At 69.9% G+C, this 18,599-nt stretch overlaps 3 protein-coding genes across 25 annotated transcripts; all 3 read left to right on the forward strand.

The window, feature by feature from the left end:
- Nucleotides 1–48: 48 nt before the first annotated feature.
- Nucleotides 49–4,567, forward strand: HPS1 (HPS1 biogenesis of lysosomal organelles complex 3 subunit 1). Of its 2 annotated transcripts, none has more exons than XM_080597076.1 (18): nt 49–256; nt 400–537; nt 605–747; nt 965–1,073; nt 1,289–1,449; nt 1,532–1,634; nt 1,721–1,825; nt 1,945–2,014; nt 2,124–2,191; nt 2,499–2,666; nt 2,737–2,913; nt 2,991–3,052; nt 3,151–3,273; nt 3,356–3,420; nt 3,577–3,722; nt 3,818–3,931; nt 4,040–4,122; nt 4,368–4,567. In XM_080597076.1, exons 1-18 carry the CDS (start codon nt 152–154, stop codon nt 4,528–4,530), a joined length of 2,103 nt encoding a protein of 700 aa, XP_080453202.1. In that variant the 5' UTR covers nt 49–151; the 3' UTR covers nt 4,531–4,567. The 2 variants fall into 2 exon arrangements, with proteins under 2 accessions (XP_080453202.1, XP_080453201.1); XM_080597075.1 differs by having other exon boundaries at nt 50–256; nt 2,985–3,052.
- Nucleotides 4,568–4,709: 142 nt separating this feature from the next.
- On the forward strand, nt 4,710–9,643 carry PYROXD2 (pyridine nucleotide-disulphide oxidoreductase domain 2). Of its 15 annotated transcripts, XM_080597072.1 has the most exons (16): nt 4,710–5,791; nt 6,120–6,139; nt 6,328–6,421; nt 6,495–6,568; nt 6,666–6,812; nt 6,952–7,105; nt 7,237–7,298; nt 7,423–7,520; nt 7,654–7,795; nt 7,889–8,023; nt 8,113–8,185; nt 8,293–8,449; nt 8,552–8,706; nt 8,840–8,946; nt 9,028–9,148; nt 9,335–9,643. In XM_080597072.1, exons 1-16 carry the CDS (start codon nt 5,473–5,475, stop codon nt 9,403–9,405), a joined length of 1,929 nt encoding a protein of 642 aa, XP_080453198.1. In that variant the 5' UTR covers nt 4,710–5,472; the 3' UTR covers nt 9,406–9,643. The 15 variants fall into 15 exon arrangements, 10 of the variants coding, with proteins under 10 accessions (XP_080453198.1, XP_080453199.1, XP_080453197.1 ...); XM_080597073.1 differs by lacking the exon at nt 6,120–6,139 and having other exon boundaries at nt 4,710–5,808; XM_080597071.1 differs by having other exon boundaries at nt 8,637–8,946.
- Nucleotides 9,644–9,781: 138 nt separating this feature from the next.
- On the forward strand, nt 9,782–18,481 carry LOXL4 (lysyl oxidase like 4). Of its 8 annotated transcripts, XM_080597057.1 has the most exons (15): nt 9,782–11,614; nt 11,897–12,201; nt 12,336–12,514; nt 12,624–12,835; nt 13,350–13,388; nt 13,475–13,700; nt 13,807–13,990; nt 14,147–14,301; nt 14,607–14,774; nt 14,930–15,092; nt 15,211–15,454; nt 15,791–15,906; nt 15,989–16,125; nt 16,332–16,443; nt 16,543–16,755. In XM_080597057.1, exons 2-15 carry the CDS (start codon nt 11,919–11,921, stop codon nt 16,611–16,613), a joined length of 2,289 nt encoding a protein of 762 aa, XP_080453183.1. In that variant the 5' UTR covers nt 9,782–11,614; nt 11,897–11,918; the 3' UTR covers nt 16,614–16,755. The 8 variants fall into 8 exon arrangements, with proteins under 8 accessions (XP_080453183.1, XP_080453182.1, XP_080453179.1 ...); XM_080597056.1 differs by having other exon boundaries at nt 12,336–12,835; nt 13,350–13,700; XM_080597053.1 differs by having other exon boundaries at nt 13,807–14,301; nt 14,930–15,906; nt 16,543–18,481.
- The last annotated feature ends 118 nt before the right edge of the window (nt 18,482–18,599 follow it).

Below are 18,599 nucleotides of genomic sequence, written 5' to 3' on the forward strand. Positions count from 1 at the left end.
TCCGGCCGTGCAGGCTTACGCCGGGCCACCGGGGGCGCTGCACGCGTGGGCGCGGCGGCCACGGGCGGCGGAGCAGGAAGCGGCGCGGGGCGGGCGGAGCCGCGGGGTCCCGGTGCTCCGGGGTCCCGGTGGCACGGGGCGGGGGGGAGCCATGCGGTGCGTCCTGATCGCCAGCAGCGCCGCCGAGCTGCTCTTCTACTGGGCTGATGCCGCCTTCCTCCGCCGGCTCCGGCCGCCCGCCGCTGCCGCCGTGCAGGTGGGGCTGGACGGGACGGGACGGGACGGGACGGGACGGGACGGGACGGGACGGGACGGGGCGGCCCCGGGGGCAGGGTGCGGAGCTGGGGTGGGGCAGGGAGTGCGGGGGTCCCGGGGTGCTGAGCCGGCCGTGCACCCCAGGGCCCGGCGGTGGAGGACAGCCTGAACACGCTGTTCGCGCCCCTCATCATCTCCTGCACGGCGCTGCTGGAGAAGCTGTCGGACACCTACACCTGCTTCAGGGCCGAGCACGGGCGGCACCTCCACGTCCTGCACATGGTAGGGCTGGGCAGGGGATGCGGGGGGGCCCGGCCGTTCCCGCGTCTGACCCCGCTGCGTGTTGCAGTTTGGGGATTGCTTGTACATCGCGGTCAACGGCGACGGGACGGAGAGCGAGGACGACCTGCGCAGGACGCTCTTCGTGCTGCGGCGCCTGGTGGAGGCTCACTGCGGCCTCGTCACGCTCGACTCCCACCTCATCCGCAAGGAGTGAGCGGGGACCGCCGGCCAGGGCGGGCTGGGGCACGGGGGTTCCGGGGGAGCTGCCAAACGGGGCGGTTGGGAGCACGTCCCGTAGCTGAGACCCTCCCATACGGTGGGATTTCCACCTGCTTTCTCTTTGCTGGGCTGCTTTTGGGGTTTGGGGTGCCCACCCACCCAGGGTGGTGACATCCCACACGTGGCTCATGTTCTGAGGCCATCGCAGGTTGCGGCCGGCCGATTCGGAGCAGCGGGAGCGCGTCTGGAGCCTGCTGCGGGGCCTGCTGGAGACCTACCTCCGCCTGCGAGAGGAGGACCAGAGCTTTGCTGTGGAGGTACCGTGCGTTGGGACCTGCTGGTCACAGCCCGGGGATGCCCCTCAGGCTGGCAGGGTGTGATGCTGCGTGGGGTCCCGGGATCTGGGGAAGAGTTCTTTGTAGGGAGCCCCCCAAGCCATGGGGTACATAGAGGTAGGGAGCAGCCCAGGCCTGCCCTGGGGCTGTGTGGCCGGGTCTGGGGGGGGCTCAGCATCCTCCCTGCCATGCCCCAGGCCGTGGAGCGGCTGATCCACCCCCAGCTGTGCGAGCAGTGCATCGAGTTCCTGGAGAGGCAGGTGGTGCAGTACATCAACGCCAGCCCCGAGCGCGGCGGGGACGAGGTGGGACATGCCTTCCTCCTGGTGCACACCAAGCTGCTGGCCTTCTACTCCAGGTGCGCCCAACCCCGGCCCCACCAACCCTCCCGGGGCGGCCGCTCACCATCCCTCCTGACCCCTCCGTTCTCTGTTGCGCAGCCGCAACGCCAGCTCCATCCGCCCCGCCGACCTGCTCATCCTCATCCTCCTGGTGCAGGACCTGTACCCCAGCCAGAGCGCCGAGGAGGAGCTCGGCCCCCAGGTGTGGAGGCAGCGGGCTGGGGTGCCCCTGGGGGGCTGACGTTTAGGGGGCCAGGGCTTGATTTTCTTCCTCTCTCGTCTCGGAAGTCTGAAGCAGGGAAGGTGTTGCCTCAAGGACCCAAGAGAAGCGAGAGCATCCCGGTGAGCAGCCCCGGCTCCCGCGGAGGTGCAGAGAAGGAGTCAGACGATCAGGTGAGAGTGGGTGGCTGCCCCAGGGCCTTTGGGAGCTGCAGCGTGGGACGCTGGCGGTGCTGCTCGCACCGGAGTCGTGCCTGCAGGGCACGGCTGATCCAGCCCTTCCTGGCTGGCAGGACACAGATGATCTCTCCACGCCCGAGGTTTACTACACGCCCCAGCCCTCGCCGGGCAGACAAAGCACGGGTGAGTGCCTGGCTGGGAAGGAGCCGTGCGCCGGTCCTGCAGCCCCACAGGGGGCCTGGGGGGGCGTGGGGGACTGGCAGGCAGAGCGGAGCTGCTGCGTTCCCTGCAGGCAGCGAGAGCTGGTCCGAGAGCCCTGAGCCGGCGGCTGCTGGGGATGCAGACTCTGCGGATGTCCAGGTGAGCGCGGGCACCGCACTTGCTCCCAGGTCCGTGCCTCCCCAGCCTGTCGTGGTGCTCTCTGCTGCCTCTGCTCCTCGCCACTTGTCCCTCACAAGCAGCCTCCCCTCTGTGTGCTGCTCTTTCGGGATTCCTGGGCGCTTCCCTCGCTGCTGATGTTTTGCCCCCTCCAGCTTGCTCAGTTCGGCTGTGCCTGGCTGCAGCTCTCAGGACGTTGCTTCTGCCCCCGTGTCCCTCCAGAAGGTTCTGGGTTGGTGCGGGCTGTCTTGTCCCCGCGGGGGGCTGAGCATCCCTGTTCTCTGCCCAGGTGGCAGAGGACCTGCTCCAGACCTTGGAGCCTCTGGTCCCTGAAGCTTCAAACCCCAGGAGGATCTTCCTGGATGCCAACCTGCGGGAAGGCTACTGCCCCTTGCTGCCCCACACCATGCACTGCCTCCCACTCTGGCCGGGCATCTCCCTCGTGCTCCTGACCAAGGTGAGCTGTAAGGTGAAGGCAGCGGAGCTGGGCTGGGTCCTGCCTGACCCCTCTCCCTCTTCTGCGACAGGGCCCTACGACCCACGTGGCCATCACCTTGCACCAGCTGCTGGATGGGTTCTTGCTGCTGGAGAAGAAGCTGGAAGAGGGGCAGGAGGTGGGAGCCCCCCGCAGCTTTCCCATCCTGACCGAGCTGCGGCAGCGCATGGACAAGTTTGTGAAGAAGCTGGGCGGGCAGGACATCCAGGTGGGAGCGGGAATGCAAGGACCCCGTCCTGCTGTCCCGCTGGCCAGGCGCTGAGCCCTGTCCCCGTCTAGTTGCAGAACGCCTGGGTGGAGTTCAAGAACAAGATATTCTCCCGCAGCGAGCCTGGGAGCAGCCTGGAGTGAGTACGGGGTGGCGGGGGATGCCTGCAGCCCCCGGGGTTTTCCCTGCTGTGCTGACCACAGGCTAAAAGCGGGTCCCCTTCGTCCCCCGGCCCAGGCTGCTGCAGTCTCTGGGCACGGTGAAGCGGCAGCTCTGCTCCGTGTACCGCCAGCTCTTCCTCAGCTCCGCCAGCCAGAGCCTGTCGCAGGGCCTGCGGGACCGTGCCCAGAAGCTGATGAGGTGAGGGGGGTACCCACACCCCCGGGGGGCTGCCCCACAGTCTTGGGGTGTCCCAGCCTCTCACCACACCTCTCCTCGGCAGGGAGAAGCTGCTGGACTGGCGGGACTTCCTGCTGGTGAAGAGCAGGCGCAACATCACCATGGTGTCATATCCCTCCCCGCGGCTCGGGCGGGCCGGGACCCCCGCAGGGAGGGCGGAGGCGGGCATGGGGGCAAGGTGAAGGCAGTCAGGGGGGCTTCCCCGGGGCCTGGGGGCTGTCCCAAAAGAGCACCGAGGTTGTTGAACGCCCTTAACCGGCCCCACGTACCTGGAGGACTTTCCTGGCCTGGTGCACTTCATCTACGTCGACCGCACGGCTGGGCAGATGATGGCTCCGTCGCTCAGCGTGGCGGAGAAGTCCAGCTCGGAGCTGGGCAAGGGGCCTCTGGCCGAGTTCGTCAAGAGCAAGGTACCGGCAGGATGCGGCCCTGCAGCGCCTGAGCGGGGCCAGCGCTGTGCAGCCGGCTGTTGGTGCTCAGCCTTCGGGTGCCCCTTGTCCCCCAGGTCTGGTCCCTGGTCGCGCTGGCCCGGCGATACCTGCAGAAGGGCTACACGACTCTGGTGCTGCAGGACGGCGACTACTGCTGCTCCTACTTCCTCTGGTTCGAGAACGAGCTGGTATGAGGGATGGGACGGGGCTGAGCCCCTCTCACAGCACCCCTGGGGTCCGGCCCCTCACTCCTCCCCTCCCTGGTACGGTCCTGCCCTCTGCTGTCATCTCCCCAGGGCTACAAGCTGGAGGTGATGGAGGTGCCCGTCCTCCCCGACGACTCCGCTCCCATCGGGATGCTGGCAGGAGACTACTACAGGTCGGCAGTCCCCAGCCCTGCTGCTTGGCACCGGTGTCTGCGCTTGCTGGGACGGGGCAGCGGAGGGGCACCCGTGCTGGGAGGGCTGGGGTGCCACGCAGCCCGGGGCTGTGGTCCCGGCCCTGCAGGGATGTCCTTGGCAGGGGCTTTCTAGGGGAAGACGACCCAAAAGGGGGTGATTTTGCAGACCCGTCCCCTGCAGGCTGCGCCGTGCCCTGCAGAACACCCCCGCTTTTCCTCCCCAGGAAGCTGCTGCGCTACTACAGCAAGAACCACCAGGCAGAGGCGGTGAAGTGCTACGAGCTGCTGACCGTGCACCTGGGCATCATCCCCTCCGAGCTGGTGGTCCAGCAGGCCTGCGACTTGGCCCGGCGCCTCTGGGAGCCTTCCCGCATCCCCCTGCTCTGAGCCGCCCCCGGGGCCGGGATTAAAGCGGGTGCGGATGTTTCCTCGTGCTGCTCTTTCAGGGGGTGCACGTGAGCTGGGTGCACGGCCGGCCGTGCCTGGGGGCGGCCACGTGCAGCCTCCCCGTCCTCGGCCAGGGCTGCGCTGCCCGCCTCTCCCCTCCCCGCCTGCTTGGCTGGCACCCAGCAGCCTCCCGGGACGGGCCGGGAGCGGGGCTGAGAGCTTTTTGGCAAATCACGGCCTTGTTGAAAAGCGCGTTTCCAAAGCAGGATTTATGGCGTTGGCTTGGCCCCGCCGCCTGGCTTTGGCCCGAGAACAAAATGCTGTAGCCAAACCTGCGCGGTGAACGGCGTGGGGTGCACCCCGTTCCCCCCCCTGCGCCCCTAAATGTGGGGCTGATGGGGTCGGGGTCCCCGAGGGATGGGGTGCACCGGATGCACCCCCTGCCTGCACGCAGCTCCCGGGCACGGCGGGGCCGAGCTGGGCAGGCAGCACGCGGCAGAGCCGAGGCAGGCCATGTGCTCGCCAGACACATCTGGTGTCGGTGCATGTGCGAGCCCTCTGGGCACGGCACCGGGGCTCCCCCTGCTCCGGGGGCTGCGCAGCCGCTGCCCCGTGCAGCTGGGGCTGGGCACTGTGGGTCGGGGAGCGCTGGACCGCGGCGGGGCCTTTACCCTGTCCTGCTGGGTAGGAATTTGCCCCGCTGAGCAAAAGCTGTGGGTCCAGAGCCAAGCCCAGCCCCAGGCTGCCCCTTTCCCAGCTGCTCCGGGGGGGCTGAGCGCCCCCTCCCCACACCACTCAGTGGCCAGATGGCCTAGCCAAGTGCCCTGGGTCCCTGCGGTGCCGGCAGGGCGGTGAGCTGGTGTGCCCGGCACCCTGCTGAGCACCAGGCAGGATCTGGCCCTGCACAAAGCCTCTCCCCAGCTTCCCTGCACACCCCGGGCAATGCTTGGCCAGGGCTTGGCACCTTGCCGTGGGCACCGTGTCCTGCCCAGCCTCCCCGCAAGCCCCGGGACGCAGCGTCCGGCCCTGCGCCAAGGTGACCCCTGCCCTGGGCCCCCTGTCCCCTCCCTGTGCCCCGTGAGAAGTGGGGCCGTGGAAGCAAAGTCCAGGAGCTGCAGGCACTGCACGGAGATGGCGGCCGGGCTCCCTGCGAGGCTGGGCACGGGCCGTGCTGCCCGCGGGCTGCGGGGACGGCGCCTGGCTCACAGCGGGGCCGCAGCGCGGCTGCAGCAGGAGTACGATGCGGTGGTGATCGGGGCAGGTAACGCGGGGCGAGGAGCTGGCGGGGAGGGGGCGGCCCCCAGCATGCTGCTTGTGCCGGGGAGCTGCATGGGGGCTGGCAGGGATGGGTGTGTGCTGCAGCTGCCCGGCGTGCTGCTGGCTAAGGGGTCAGAGCAGAGCTGGGGGATCTGCCTTTGTCCCCTACCCCATCCCATTGGGGCCCAGGGATGTAGGGACGGGGGAGAATGCTCCCTACAGTGTCCAGAGCTTGTTATTTGGGTGCCCTGCATCCCCGGTGTGGGGATGTGCTGTGCCATGGGGCCGTCCTGGCTCAGCCGGGCTCAGCTCCCCTCCGTCTCTCCTTGCAGGGCACAACGGGCTGGTGGCAGTGAGTACCGGAGGCAGAGCGCTCACCCTGGGGACGCTGTGGGGCCGGGGAGGGTCTGCAGCGAGAGCAGGGGCTGGGGGCTCCCAGAGGGATTCGGGAAGCAGGAACCACCCTGGCGAGGGGTCGGGGAGGTGGTTGGGACCAGGAGGACGCGTGCCACCCGCAGCATGATGCCACGCTCCCCGCAGGCTGCCTACCTGCAGCGGGCAGGGCTGCGCACGGCCGTGCTGGAGAAGCGCCACGTGCTGGGTGGCGCGGCCGTCACCGAGGAGATCGTGCCAGGTATCCCCACGTGCCCTACGTCCTCCTGATCCCTGTCTGCCCCTTTTACCCCTCACCACCCTGCGTCTTCCAGGCTTTAAGTTCTCCCGGGCATCCTACCTGCTCAGCCTGCTGCGGCCGCAGATCTACACCGAGCTGGAGCTGCGGGTACAGTGCCTGTCCCCAGCTGGGCCACCAGCACCTCCTGGCACATGGCAGGGTGACACTGCTGCCTCCTTGTCTCACTGCCCTCCGTGTCTCGCAGCGGCATGGCCTCAGGGTGCTCCCGCGGGACCCCTACTCCTTCACCCCGCTGCTGGAGGACAGGAGCCCGCCCCGCTCCCTCCTGCTGGGGCACGACATGGCCCAGACCCAGCGGCAGATCGCCCAGTTCTCCCAGAAGGATGCTCAGGTACCGCAGGGGCCGGGGCAAAGCAAAGCCCCAAAGAGGAGCTGCCCTGCCCCGTGGAGCAGCAGGGATGCTCACGGCAGGGTGTCCTTTGCACCCACCACGGCTCAGTCCCTTCTGGCCACCCGCTGTCCCCTTTCAGGCTTACCCTGCGTATGAGGCGTTCATGGGGCGCTTAGTGTCTGCCATTGACCCGCTGCTGGATGCCCCCCCTGTGGATACAGCTGCCCTGGGGCAGGGCTCCCTGCTCCAGCGGCTCAGAGCCCTGCGAGCCCTGCAGCCCCTGCTGCGGGCAGGTACGTTTGGGATCCCCTTGGCAATGGCTGTGTGCCTGGTCCCGGGTTCCTGCTTGGCCCCAACACCACCAGGTGCCGGTGGCTGTGTCCTGGTGCAGCCGTGCAGACCCCAGAGCTGCCTCTCCCCGCAGGGCTGGCGCTGGGACGGCAGCTGCCCCGCTATTACGAGGTGCTGACAGCCCCCATCTCCAAGGTGCGTGCCGGCTGCAGTGGCACAGAGCCACCCTCCGGGTGCCCACTCCACCTCCCTGCGTGCCCACAAGGTCCCGGCTGCAGCCCAGCCCTGAGCCCGGCTCTCTCCTTGTCTCTTGGGCCAGATCCTGGATCACTGGTTTGAGTCGGAGCCCCTGAAGGCAACCCTGGCTACCGACGCGGTGATTGGAGCCATGAGCAGCCCCCACAGCCCCGGCAGCGGGTGAGGGCCCCGTCCCCTCCCTGGGGCTCACGGCCACGCCATCCCCTCCAGGCCACGCCACTCAGCCCGGCGTGGCCCCGAGGCTTGCCGGAGTGGCTCAGGGGCTGGGTGAGGTCTGTCCCCATCCCTGCAGGTACGTGCTGCTGCACCATGTCATGGGCGAGCTGGAGGGGCGGCGCGGCGCCTGGGGCTACGTGGCTGGCGGCATGGGGGCCCTGTCCCAAGCCATCGCCCGCGCAGCGGCCAGCCGGGGCGCCCACATCTTTACCGAGAAGGTACCGGGTTTCTGGGCACGGGGACCTCCACGGGCTGCCCGGTGGCCCCAGGGAGAAGCCGGGTGAGGTGCTGGCCCCTTCCCCTCTGCCCAGGCCGTGTGCCGCGTGCTGCTGGGCAGGGACGGGCAGGCGCAGGGCGTCGTGCTGCGGGACGGGACGGAGGTGAGGAGCAAAGTGGTGCTGTCCAACGCCTCCCCCCAGATCACCTTCCTGGAGCTCACCCCCCAGGTATGGGGCACGCAGGGCCACCGCGGGGCTCGGTGGGCTCTCACCCCCGTGGTGGCCCCATCACTGCGGTGTCCCCTGTCCCCCTCCAGGAGCAGCTGCCGGAGGATTTTGCCCGGCGGATCCGGCGTGTCGACACGCGCTCCCCCGTCACCAAAATCAACGGTAGGTACAAGGGGCTGCCTCCTCCGCCATCCCACCTCGGGGGGCACACTAGCACAAGGCTGTAGGGCTCCCCAGGAGCCTGCACCCCGGTCTCCCCCCCATTCCAGTGGCAGTGGATCGCCTGCCCAGCTTCCTGGCTGCCCCCAACGCCCGTGACGGCCAGCCCCTGCCCCACCACCAGTGCTCCATCCACCTCAACTGCGAGGGCACCCACCTCCTGCACCAGGCTTACACCGAGGCCGCTGGCGGGCACCCCTCCGGCCGGTAGGAGCCCACCCCCCTCGCTCCCTGCCCATGGTGTCCCGGAGAAGGGGCAGGACAGCAGTGCTGGGGGATGTTTGGGGTGGCTCAGTCCCGCTCCCCCAGGCCCATGATCGAGCTGTGCATCCCCTCGGCGCTGGACCCGGGGCTGGCCCCGCGGGGCTGCCACGTCGTGTCCCTCTTCACCCAGTACACCCCGTATGAGCTGGCAGGTGGGCGGCCCTGGGACGAGCAGGCCAGAAATGCGTATGCCGACACGGGTACGTAGCATGTGCGTGGAGCCAGGTAACACCAGGAGCGCTGGTCCCTGCTGCAGGCAGAGCCACCCTCGTGCTCAGGGGCCGGTCACCGCGTCCCCCCGAGCTGCCTGCCAGTGCCTCTGTCCCTCCCTAGTGTTCGACTGCATCGAAGCCTATGCCCCGGGCTTCAAGGCGTCCGTCATCGGCAGGGACATCCTGGCACCCCCGGACTTAGAGAGGGTCTTCGGGCTGCCCGGCGGGGTGGGTACCATGCGGACTCGGCACTGAGCACAGCAAGCGGCCAGGCACGGCCCGCTCACCCTGCCCGGGCTCCGATTGCAGAACATCTTCCATGGAGGGATGTCCCTGGACCAGCTGTACTTTGCCCGGCCAGCACCACCCTATTCGGGCTACCGGTCCCCAGTTCCAGGCTTGTACCTGTGTGGGAGCGGAGCACACCCTGGTGAGTAGGGCTGGGAGCTGGGAAAACCCCGGGGGGCTGCAGGAGGAGGGCAGGGGCGCATGGACGAGGTGCAAGGGGAGCACAAGGTGTGAGGTCTGCTACTCTCAGCCCTGGCGGCGAGGCAGAGCAGCCCCCCCAGAGCAGCCCCCGCTGCTGGGGCCACCGCTCCCCGTTTCTGCCTTTCAGGAGGCGGCGTGATGGGAGCAGCGGGACGCAATGCAGCCCGGGTGGCTCTCGGGGACTTCAAGCGCCGGTGACGGCAGCGGTGACGCCGACTTCACCTACGTGGGGATGCGGCTGCAGTGAGCCCTGTTGTCCCCACGCAGAGCCTGCTGTCCCCACCTTGCTTGCCACCCCTGCAGCGGGCCAAGCACTGGCAGCAGCACCCCTGTGTGTGGGGGGGCAGGCTGGCAGGGCCCGGGCTGACCCCCTCCCCAGGCCCCGCCATGCCCTGGGTGTTGTGGCACCCACGGAAATAAACACAGCCAGAGGCTATGCATTGGCCCTCTCGCCATGGTTTTTCAGCTCTCTTTATGGGGTGCACTGGTCCTGGGCTGTGAGCGGCTGTGCTGTGCCACCTGCGCTGCCTGTGCTGGTGCAGCCCCTGGGGGCCCCGCCGGAGGGGACAGGAGTGTCACGGTGAACGGGGACAAGGAGCCCCGCTCAGGCCGCCCACGCTGGGTGTGCCACGCTCTGCCCCGTGCCGCTGCCGGGCGCCGCTCGCAGCAGATGACAGAGCTCACATCCTCTCCCTGCCCTCTTCCTCCCGGGGACAATGCTCCCGATTCAGCTCCCAGCCTCTCCTCCCGCCGGGCCCTAAATACGGCACTTCCGGGCTGCGCTGCTGCACCTGAGCTGGCAGAATCAATATTGACCGGCCAGGAATAGGCCCGCAGCCCTCAGAATAGCCCCGCACGCCCGCCCGCTGCCCACAGCTTCCCGCGCCCGGGGCTGCCCTGCTGCAGCACCGTATTTTTAGCTGCCGCCGGCTGCACGGACTGCAGGTGCCGGTGCCCGGCGAGCCCCGAGGGCTGGGCTGGGGGTGGCAGCAAGGAGGGGACACCCCCCCCCCCCCCCCAGCCTAACCATGGCAGGGCATGGTGCCGAGAGCTCCTCGGAGCCCCCCCCGCCCTCTTCTCGCTCCCCCCAGGAGCAGGGGCAGAGCTGGGAGCAGGACCCAGGCGTCCCTACCCGCCTGCAGCCATCCCCTGGGGGACGAGGGGGGGGCTCCTGGCCTCACACTCAGGCAATTGAGCTCCCAAACACCCAGACACCGTGAGCTGTGGTGACTCCGTGAGTCACGAGCTCCGCTGCTGGACCCAACCCTGCCCTTCCCCAGGGCTTCCCCTGGCCGCCGTCCCGTGGCAGCAGCACAATCCCGCTGCCCCGTGGCCCACGCACGCACCCCGTGGCCCCAAATCCTTATTTTATCCTCCCGGGCCACCAGGGCTGGCCAGCACCCCCCCCCCCCGAAGATGCCGCAGCACATGCCACCAGCCCAGCTGGGGCGCAGGGTAAGGGCGAGGGTGCCCTACGTGGGGACGCAGGGTGCCGGGGGGGTGCCGAAGGCCCTGGCGGGACGTGGCGATGAGCTCACGGGCTATTCCCGGCCGTGTTGTTCCTGGCTCGTCCCGGCAGGAACCGGCTGCTTTAACTCCAAACAAACAACCCGGTAGCCACCGGCACATTCCTGGCCAGCCGGTGGCCACGGCCGGGGCAGAGGCGCTTCCTGTTTATCCCCGTCCCGCGGCGGGGCGCAGGGTGCCCCGGGGACTGCTCAGGGGGGGTCACCCCCTGTCTGCAGGGCTGGGGGGGGGTGGCAGCACCTGGGGACCCCCGCAGCCAGCCTGGCTCCGGGATAGCCCAGGTGCTGCCCCCTGCCCCTCCCAGGCTCCCTTTGCTGGTATCAGTGCCCCCCAAGTCCTTGGCCCCGTTGTGCCGCCCCATGTCCAAGCACCCCCCCTCAGGCACCGCGTGGGGCGAGGGGTGTCCTCCTGGGGAGTCCCCGTGGGACAATTCGCCACCTCCAGCACAGCCACGCTCTGCCTGGCTGGGGGCCAGCCCCGCGGTGCAGTGATGCTGGGCGGGGGGCAGCCCCCGCTGGGGGTCCTGGCTTCATCCTGGGGTGGGGGGGCAGGCGTATGGCAGGTGGGGGCTGTCCCATGTGTGCTCTGCGCCCCCAAAAATCTTCTAGGGGTGGGCGGGGGTGGCTTTGCCCCAGGGTGGCAGAGTGGGGCTGGAGGAGGGGGGCAGGGTGCAGGGCCGGCCTCTGGGCCCTGTGTGCGGGGGGGGCTGGGGCTGGGCTGGGCAGCGTGGGCCCCCACCCGGGGCGTCCCACCGCGCCGCACCATAAAAGCGGCAGCAGGCGGTGCTCGGCGGCAGGAGAGCTGCTGGAGGCCAGCGGGAGCCAGCACCGCGTCCCCACGCCGCTGCCTGCCCCACATCTGCCCCACGCCGACACCCAGGGTGAGTGCTGGGCTGGCCCGGGGGGGCTCGGGTACCTCGGGGGGGTGGGGGGCAGTGCTCCCAGTGAGGGTGCAGGGGGAGAGGTGTGGGGACGGGGACAGGGCTGTGTGCAGGACGGGGAGGGACCAGCCGTGCATCCCGCACAGTGTGGGGACGGGGATGCCCCAGCCATGCAAGGGGGCACAACATCCCCCCCCCACCACGCTGCTGGGGCACGGGGGGGCTGTGGGAGCACCCCACCCCGCTGCGCTCCCCAGGGGCTCAGCGTCGGGCTGTCCCCAGGCATCCCACCCCAGGAGCCGCCATGGCGATGCCGGCTGGTGCGAGCCCCATCCTGCTGCCCTTCGTGCTGCTGCTGCTGTGCCGGCTGGTCCCCAGCACGCAGGATGCGGCCGGGCTGCAGCTGCGGCTGGCGGGGCCGCGGGGGCCGGCCGGGGAGGGCCGGCTGGAGGTGCTGTACCAGGGGCGCTGGGGCACCGTGTGCGACGACGGCTTCGATTTCCACGCGGCCACCGTCGCTTGCCGGCAGCTGGGCTACACCGCGGCCATCACCTGGACACACAGTGCCACCTACGGCCAGGGGGAAGGTAAGGGGCAGCTGGGGAAACGTGCATGGGGTGCTGTGGGAGGGGGCAGCCTGAAGAGGGGGGCACTTGTTGGATCCATGGTGCTGAGGGGGTCCCACCAGCGGTGACCCCCAGCCCGCGTCCATCCCCCCCAGGCCCCATCTGGCTGGACAACGTGCGGTGCGGGGGCAGCGAATCCTCCCTGGCCGAGTGCACCCACAACGGCTGGGGCGTGAGCGACTGCCACCACGGCGAGGACACCGGCGTGGTGTGCTCGGGGCAGCGCCTGCACAGCGGCCCCGACCCGGCCACAGCCCCTGGTCTGCTGGGAGAGGTGAGCGGGGACCAGGCGCCCGCTGGGATGGCGAGGGGCTGGGGCAGGTCCCCTTGTCCCCACCCTCCACCCCGTGTCCCATTCTGGAGCCCCCGTGCCCACCCCGCAGGCACCAGGGCTGAGCCTGGAGGAGGTGCGGATCAAACCCATCCTGGCGCGGGCCAAGCTGAGCATGCCGGTGACGGAGGGAGCCGTGGAGGTGAAACACAACGGGCACTGGAGGCAGGTGTGCGACGCCGGCTGGACCAGGAACAACAGCCGCGTGGTCTGCGGGATGCTGGGCTTCCCCCAGGAGAAGCACGTCAACACCAACTTCTACCGGTAGGGAACGGGATGAGCCACGGGGCAGGGTGCCAGGGGGCTGGCGGGACGTGCCGTGGGGCTCCTGGGACAAGCAGCTGGGGCACGGTGGTCAGTAGGGTGAAGGGGGGGGGTGCCAGGGAAGGGGTGCGCTCATAGCTGGGTGTGCGGGCACCTGTCCATGCCTGTGCCCCCTTCCTGGGGGCTTCAGCGGGGCAGAGCTGGGCTTGGCAGCAGCCGGGGAGCTGCAGGATGCTCCCCAACCTTGTCCTGCACAGCGTGGGTGCAGGCACAGGAGAGCCAAGCCTTGTGCTGGGGCTATAAATACAGCCCATAATGAGTCCCTGCCGGTGCCAGGCGTCGTGCTGTCCCGCCGGGGCACAGCTTTGGTGTGGGAATTGCCACCGGGGAGAGGGCCCCAGCGTGCCATGGGAGCATCCTCCAGCCCCAGCTGCTGCTGTGGGGTGCTGGGGAGGGCAGGGGCACGGGGTGGGTGTGCTGAGCCCCCCCTGACCTCCGGCCGTGCTCCTTGCAGGAAGCTGTGGAACATGAAGCTGAAGGACCCCAGCTCCAGGTAGGGCCCAGCTCTGGGCAGGGGGCACCTGCAGGGGAGCCCCTACCCCCCAAAATACCGCCGCTCCTGCTCCTCTCCCTCGGCAGCCTGAAGAACCTGAGCCAGAAGAGCAGTTTCTGGGTGCACCAGGTGCAGTGCCAGGGCACGGAGCCCCACCTGGCCCGCTGCCCCACGCAGCTGGCCCCCCCGGCCCCCCGCCAGCACGCCTGTCCCCGCGGCATGCACGCCATCGTCAGCTGCGTCCCCGGCCCTGCCTTCCAACAGGGCAAGGGCAAGGGCAAGAAACCTCCCCGCAAAGCCTCTCCGGGAAAGGTGAGCTCTGGCACGGCCCCGTACCCCCTGAGGCAGGCTCCTGGGGCCAGGCAGCACCCCGGCACCCCCCCCTTGCAGCCGCTGACCGGGCCGCTCCCCGTGCCAGGGCCTCCCCGTGCGCCTGCGAGCGGGCGCCCACGCCGGCGAGGGCCGGGTGGAGGTGCTGCGCCACGGGCAGTGGGGCACCGTGTGTGACAAGCGGTGGGACCTGGCGGCGGCCAGCGTGGTGTGTCGGCAGCTGGGCTACGGGACGGCGAAGCAAGCCCTGGTGGGAGCCCGGATGGGCCAAGGTGAGGCGGGAGATGGGGCAAGGACTTGGGGTGCTGCTGGGCCTGGAAGCGCATGGGGAAAAGCCCTCTGTGCACTGCTGGAGCATCCGGGGGTGTGCGGGGGGATCCGGGATGGGCACAGGGGCAGGAGCGCTCATGTCTCCCCCCCTGCTTCAGGCCTGGGCCCCATCCACATGAGCGAGGTGCGCTGCACCGGCCACGAGCACTCCCTGGGCGAGTGCCGCTTCCAGGACGCCGAGCAGAGCGGGTGCCGGCACGAGAACGACGCGGCCGTCCGCTGCCACGTGCCCCACATGGACTTCCAGAGCCAGGTGAGTCCCTGCCTCTCCGCCAGCACCCGCTGAGCCCCGGCCCCATTGCTCAGCCCCTGCCCCAGCACCCCAAGCCCCCTGCCCAGCGTGGATGCTCCGAGCGTGGCCCAGGGGATGGGGACAGGCAGAGCCACCCAAACCACGCTGATGCGGGATCCTCAGGGTGAGCCAGTGGTGAAATCGGTCTCGTGGGAGGAAGAGGAAGGTGGAAGGAAGGCTCAGCTGGATGGATGGTGCTACCTGACCCACTCCCAGGGAGCTGGGGGGCTGCCCCATGCCCCATTTCAGCCCCTCTTTGCCCACAGGTGCGCCTGGCCGGGGGCCGCAGCCCCGAGGAGGGCGTCGTGGAGGTGCTGGTGCCGGTGCAGGGCAAGCTGCGGTGGGGCGCAGTGTGTGGTGCTCAGTGGGGGCTGAATGAGGCCATGGTCGTCTGCAGGCAGCTGGGGCTGGGCTTCGCCAGCCACGCCCTGCAGGTGAGTTGGATCCCGGCGCGAGGGGCTGCACAGCTTGGGCGTGCTGGGATGGCTCGGCAGCTGGGACAGGGCACGTGGGGACACGGGGACAAGCCCCGGTGGCAGTGCTGGGGAGCCCGAGGGCTGGTCTGAGCGCTGTGCTCCCCCCTGCCCAGGAGACCTGGTACTGGGCGGGCAGCCCCAACGCCTCCGAGGTGGTGATGAGCGGGGTGCGCTGCACGGGCACCGAGCTGGCCCTCCAGCAGTGCCAGCGCCACGGCCCCGTGCACTGCCCCAGCGGCGGGGGACGCTTCTCGGCGGGGGTCACCTGCACCACCCGTGAGTACCTGGCAGCCCACAGGGCGCCCGTCCTTCTCCCGGGACCCAGCCCTGTGTGGCCGGGGTGGTGCAGGCTGGTGGCCAGCAGCTCTGTCCCCACCGATCCCATCCGTGCCAGACGCCCCGGACCTGGTGATGAACGCGCAGCTGGTGCAGGAGACGGCCTACCTGGAGGACCGGCCGCTGGGGCTGCTGTACTGCGCCCACGAGGAGCGCTGCCTCTCCCGCTCGGCCGACAGCATGCAGTGGCCCTACGGCCACCGCCGCCTGCTGCGCTTCTCCTCCCAGATCCACAACCTGGGCAGAGCCGACTTCCGACCCCGCATGGGACGGCACGCCTGGACCTGGCACCAGTGCCACCGGTGGGTGCCCTGCATCCCAGGGCTGCCCCTGCGCAGGGCCAGGCTGGGTACAGGCGGACCTGGCAGCCCCGTCCCCCCTGCCGGGGGCGGGTGCCCTGCAGGGCGCTTGCTGGGATCCATCCTTCCTACACGGCCCCCACCCTGGCAGAGGCCGGCCCGCCCGGGGTAATTAGCAGCGTCCGGGCCGGCACTGTCATTAGGGCTTTATTTGGCTGCAAGGCTGTAATTTGTGCAGAGCCGCTCGCCTCTAGGTGCTGCCTGCTCCTGGCTCGGCGTTGGGGCCGGCCACACGCTCGCCGTCCTGCCCCGGCCCCCGCTCACCCCCTGTCCCCGCAGGCACTTCCACAGCATCGAGGTCTTCACCCACTACGACCTGCTGATGCTCAACGGCTCCAAGGTGGCCGAAGGGCACAAGGCCAGCTTTTGCCTGGAGGACACCAACTGCCCCGAGGGTAGGTGGCAGCTGCAGGCGGGGCACAGGGAGCCCCCCAGCCCCGCCGCTCCTCACGTTCCCCTCCACCCATCCTTTCCCAGGGCTGCAGCGCCGCTTTGCCTGCGCCAACTTTGGGGAGCAGGGGGTGAGCGTGGGGTGCTGGGACACCTACCGGCACGACATCGACTGCCAGTGGATCGACATCACCGACGTGCCGCCGGGCAGCTACACCTTCCAGGTACGGGCACGGAGGGGCTGGGGGGGACACGGGAACGGGAGGTGAGGGCTGGGGTCCACGGGCACCACCGGCACCCTGTGGGTGCATGCCGCCGCCTGCTTTGGGGTTTATCCTGGCCACCCACGTGTGCCCGTGGTGGTGTGTGTGTGTGGCAGGCACGGTGGCACCGCCGCGGTGCCCCCAGCCGTGCCCGTTGCCCTCCCCAGGTGGTCGTGAACCCCAAGCACGAGGTGGCCGAGTCGGACTTCTCCAACAACGTGATGCGGTGCCAGTGCAAGTACGATGGGCAGCGCGTCTGGGTGCACGGCTGCCACACGAGTAAGGAGGGCCAGGGGCAGAGGGGGGGGGCAGTGGGAAATACCCAGGATAGGGGTGCCGCAGGTCCTGTCCCCTCACTGCCACCATCACCCTCCCCAGGCGATGCCTACGGCGCCGACGTGGTGAGCGAGATGGAGCGGCGGGAGCGCCTGGCCAACAACCTCGTGTGAGCCCCCGCCTCGCCACGCTGCCCCCCCAGCACCCGGGGGCCTCCCAGCCTGTGTCCCGGCCGCGGCAGCACCCGACTGAGCTCAGGGACTCGAAGCCTTCTGTATTTATTGATGCTGCCACAGAGGATGGGGATGAACGTCGTGGCCGGAGGGGGGCCGAGCCCCGTGCTGCCAGCAGGATGCGCGGGAGGGACCCTGGTGCCGCGGCAGCCCCCAGCTCTGCCACTCCGGTGCCCCCCAGGACGACTACCTCAGCCTGCCCGCCCGGCCCCGCCGCCCCCCCAGACTCAGGACAGGCCCCGGGCACTGCCACCCGTGCAGCAGTCGCGTCCTCAATAAAGGTGCTGTGCAATGGGACGGGGGTGCTGTAGCGGCACGGGGCCACGTAGCCCATTAGCAGCCCAGCCCAGCTCCCCACACCTCCCCTCTCACTGCTCCTTCCCCTCCGGGACACGCAGCTGGTCCCTGCAGGGACAGATCCTGCCCCCAGGAGGTCCCCTCCCTGCCACCCAGGGCCACCAGCCCTCGTGCAGGCCGCGTGGGGCCGGTGCCAGGCGGCTCCGGCTCCCGGCCAGCAGTGCCCGCAGGCCGGGGCACCCTGTCCCTGAACTGCCTGACCCCGTGAGCAGCACAGCGCAGCGCAGCACAGCACAGCCAGCTCTGCGGCAGCGCGGGCCGGCAGCCAGCCCGCCGGCCGCCACGGCTGCAGCCCTTGCTGGGCTTTCCCAGGCTGTTCCTGGCAGCTCCCCGGCCCCAAAGCAGCCCTAGGAGCAGGGATGGGGCTGCTCTGCCCCTGGGAGCTCTCACTCCTCAGGGCAAGGTGGGGACACAGAGGACGAAGTGCCCCCGCTCTCTGTTTCTTTCCCCTGGGTGGTTTCCAGCATATATATTTTTTTAAAGGATATAAATGGGAATCCCACCTAGCAAGCCACCCGGCACCGCCAACCCCTCCTGCAGCCCTAACCTCCCCTCTGCCCCATCCCCATCCCCATCCCTATCCCCAACCCCATCCCCATCCCTATCCCTGTTCCAATGCCCCTGGCTCACACCAGCCCGGGACAGGGGGGCTGCCAGCCCCCGTCTCCTCCCCCCCCGGAGCCAGGACAGGCTCCACACGTGTTGTCCCCGCACGTGGAGGACCGCAAGGGCTGGTAGCCCCGTGGGATGCCGGCGAGCGAGGCCCGTGGCAAGGCGCGTGCTGCCGGAGGTTCGCCCCGCCAAGGCTCCCCCCGCTCCCCGCCGGACCGGGGGAAGATGCTTTCCGTGTGAGAGCATCCTCTCGCCCTGAAACTTTCCGCTGGCCGAGCCACCCGGCCGCTCGCTGCCAAGAGCCACGGCCGAGACGGTTCCCAGCTGGCAGCGGGGGCAGGCAGCCACCGCCGCGGGGTCACGACCAGCTCCTCCGCCACCGAGCTGGGGGACAGCCAGGGGACACGGGGCGGCTGCCACGAGGTGACCCAAAACACACAACCCGCTGGCACGGGCGGCGGAAAGGCAGCAGCACCGCTCCCCACCTGCTGCTGCGGGCACGAGAGCCCCCCAGACAAGGGCCCTGAGAGTTTTGGGGGCTGCGGGGCAGGCTGTGCTCCTTCGGCAGCGGCAGCAGGGGTGGTTTTAGGGTTTTGATGCACCACGGCCCTGGGAGAAAGGCAGGTCCGCGGGGCAGGGCAGGAAGCCCCCCGCCGCCAGGCCCAGGTGCGCAGCCCACATCACAGCCCCGCGCGGGGCCGGGAACGGGGCCGGGGTGGGAACGGGGCCGCCCTTCCCGCAGCCCAACAAGGGCCCCGCTGTTCTGTTCGGGGCCGCGCACGTAAACAGGGGCCCTGCCAGCACATTCCAGCCCTTCCCTGCCCCTCCTGCCGCTCGCCCACCGCCCCGCAGGGGGGAAAGCCCCAGCAGCGGCCGGGGGGACGCAGCACACACGTGGCACACGCCAAGGGAGATGCAGGGAGGACAAGCTCGGCACCCCGCGCTGCTGCGTCCCCT

This window comes from Anser brachyrhynchus (assembly GCF_964034855.1).
Source record: "Anser brachyrhynchus genome assembly, chromosome: 6".
NCBI lineage: Eukaryota > Metazoa > Chordata > Aves > Anseriformes > Anatidae > Anser > Anser brachyrhynchus.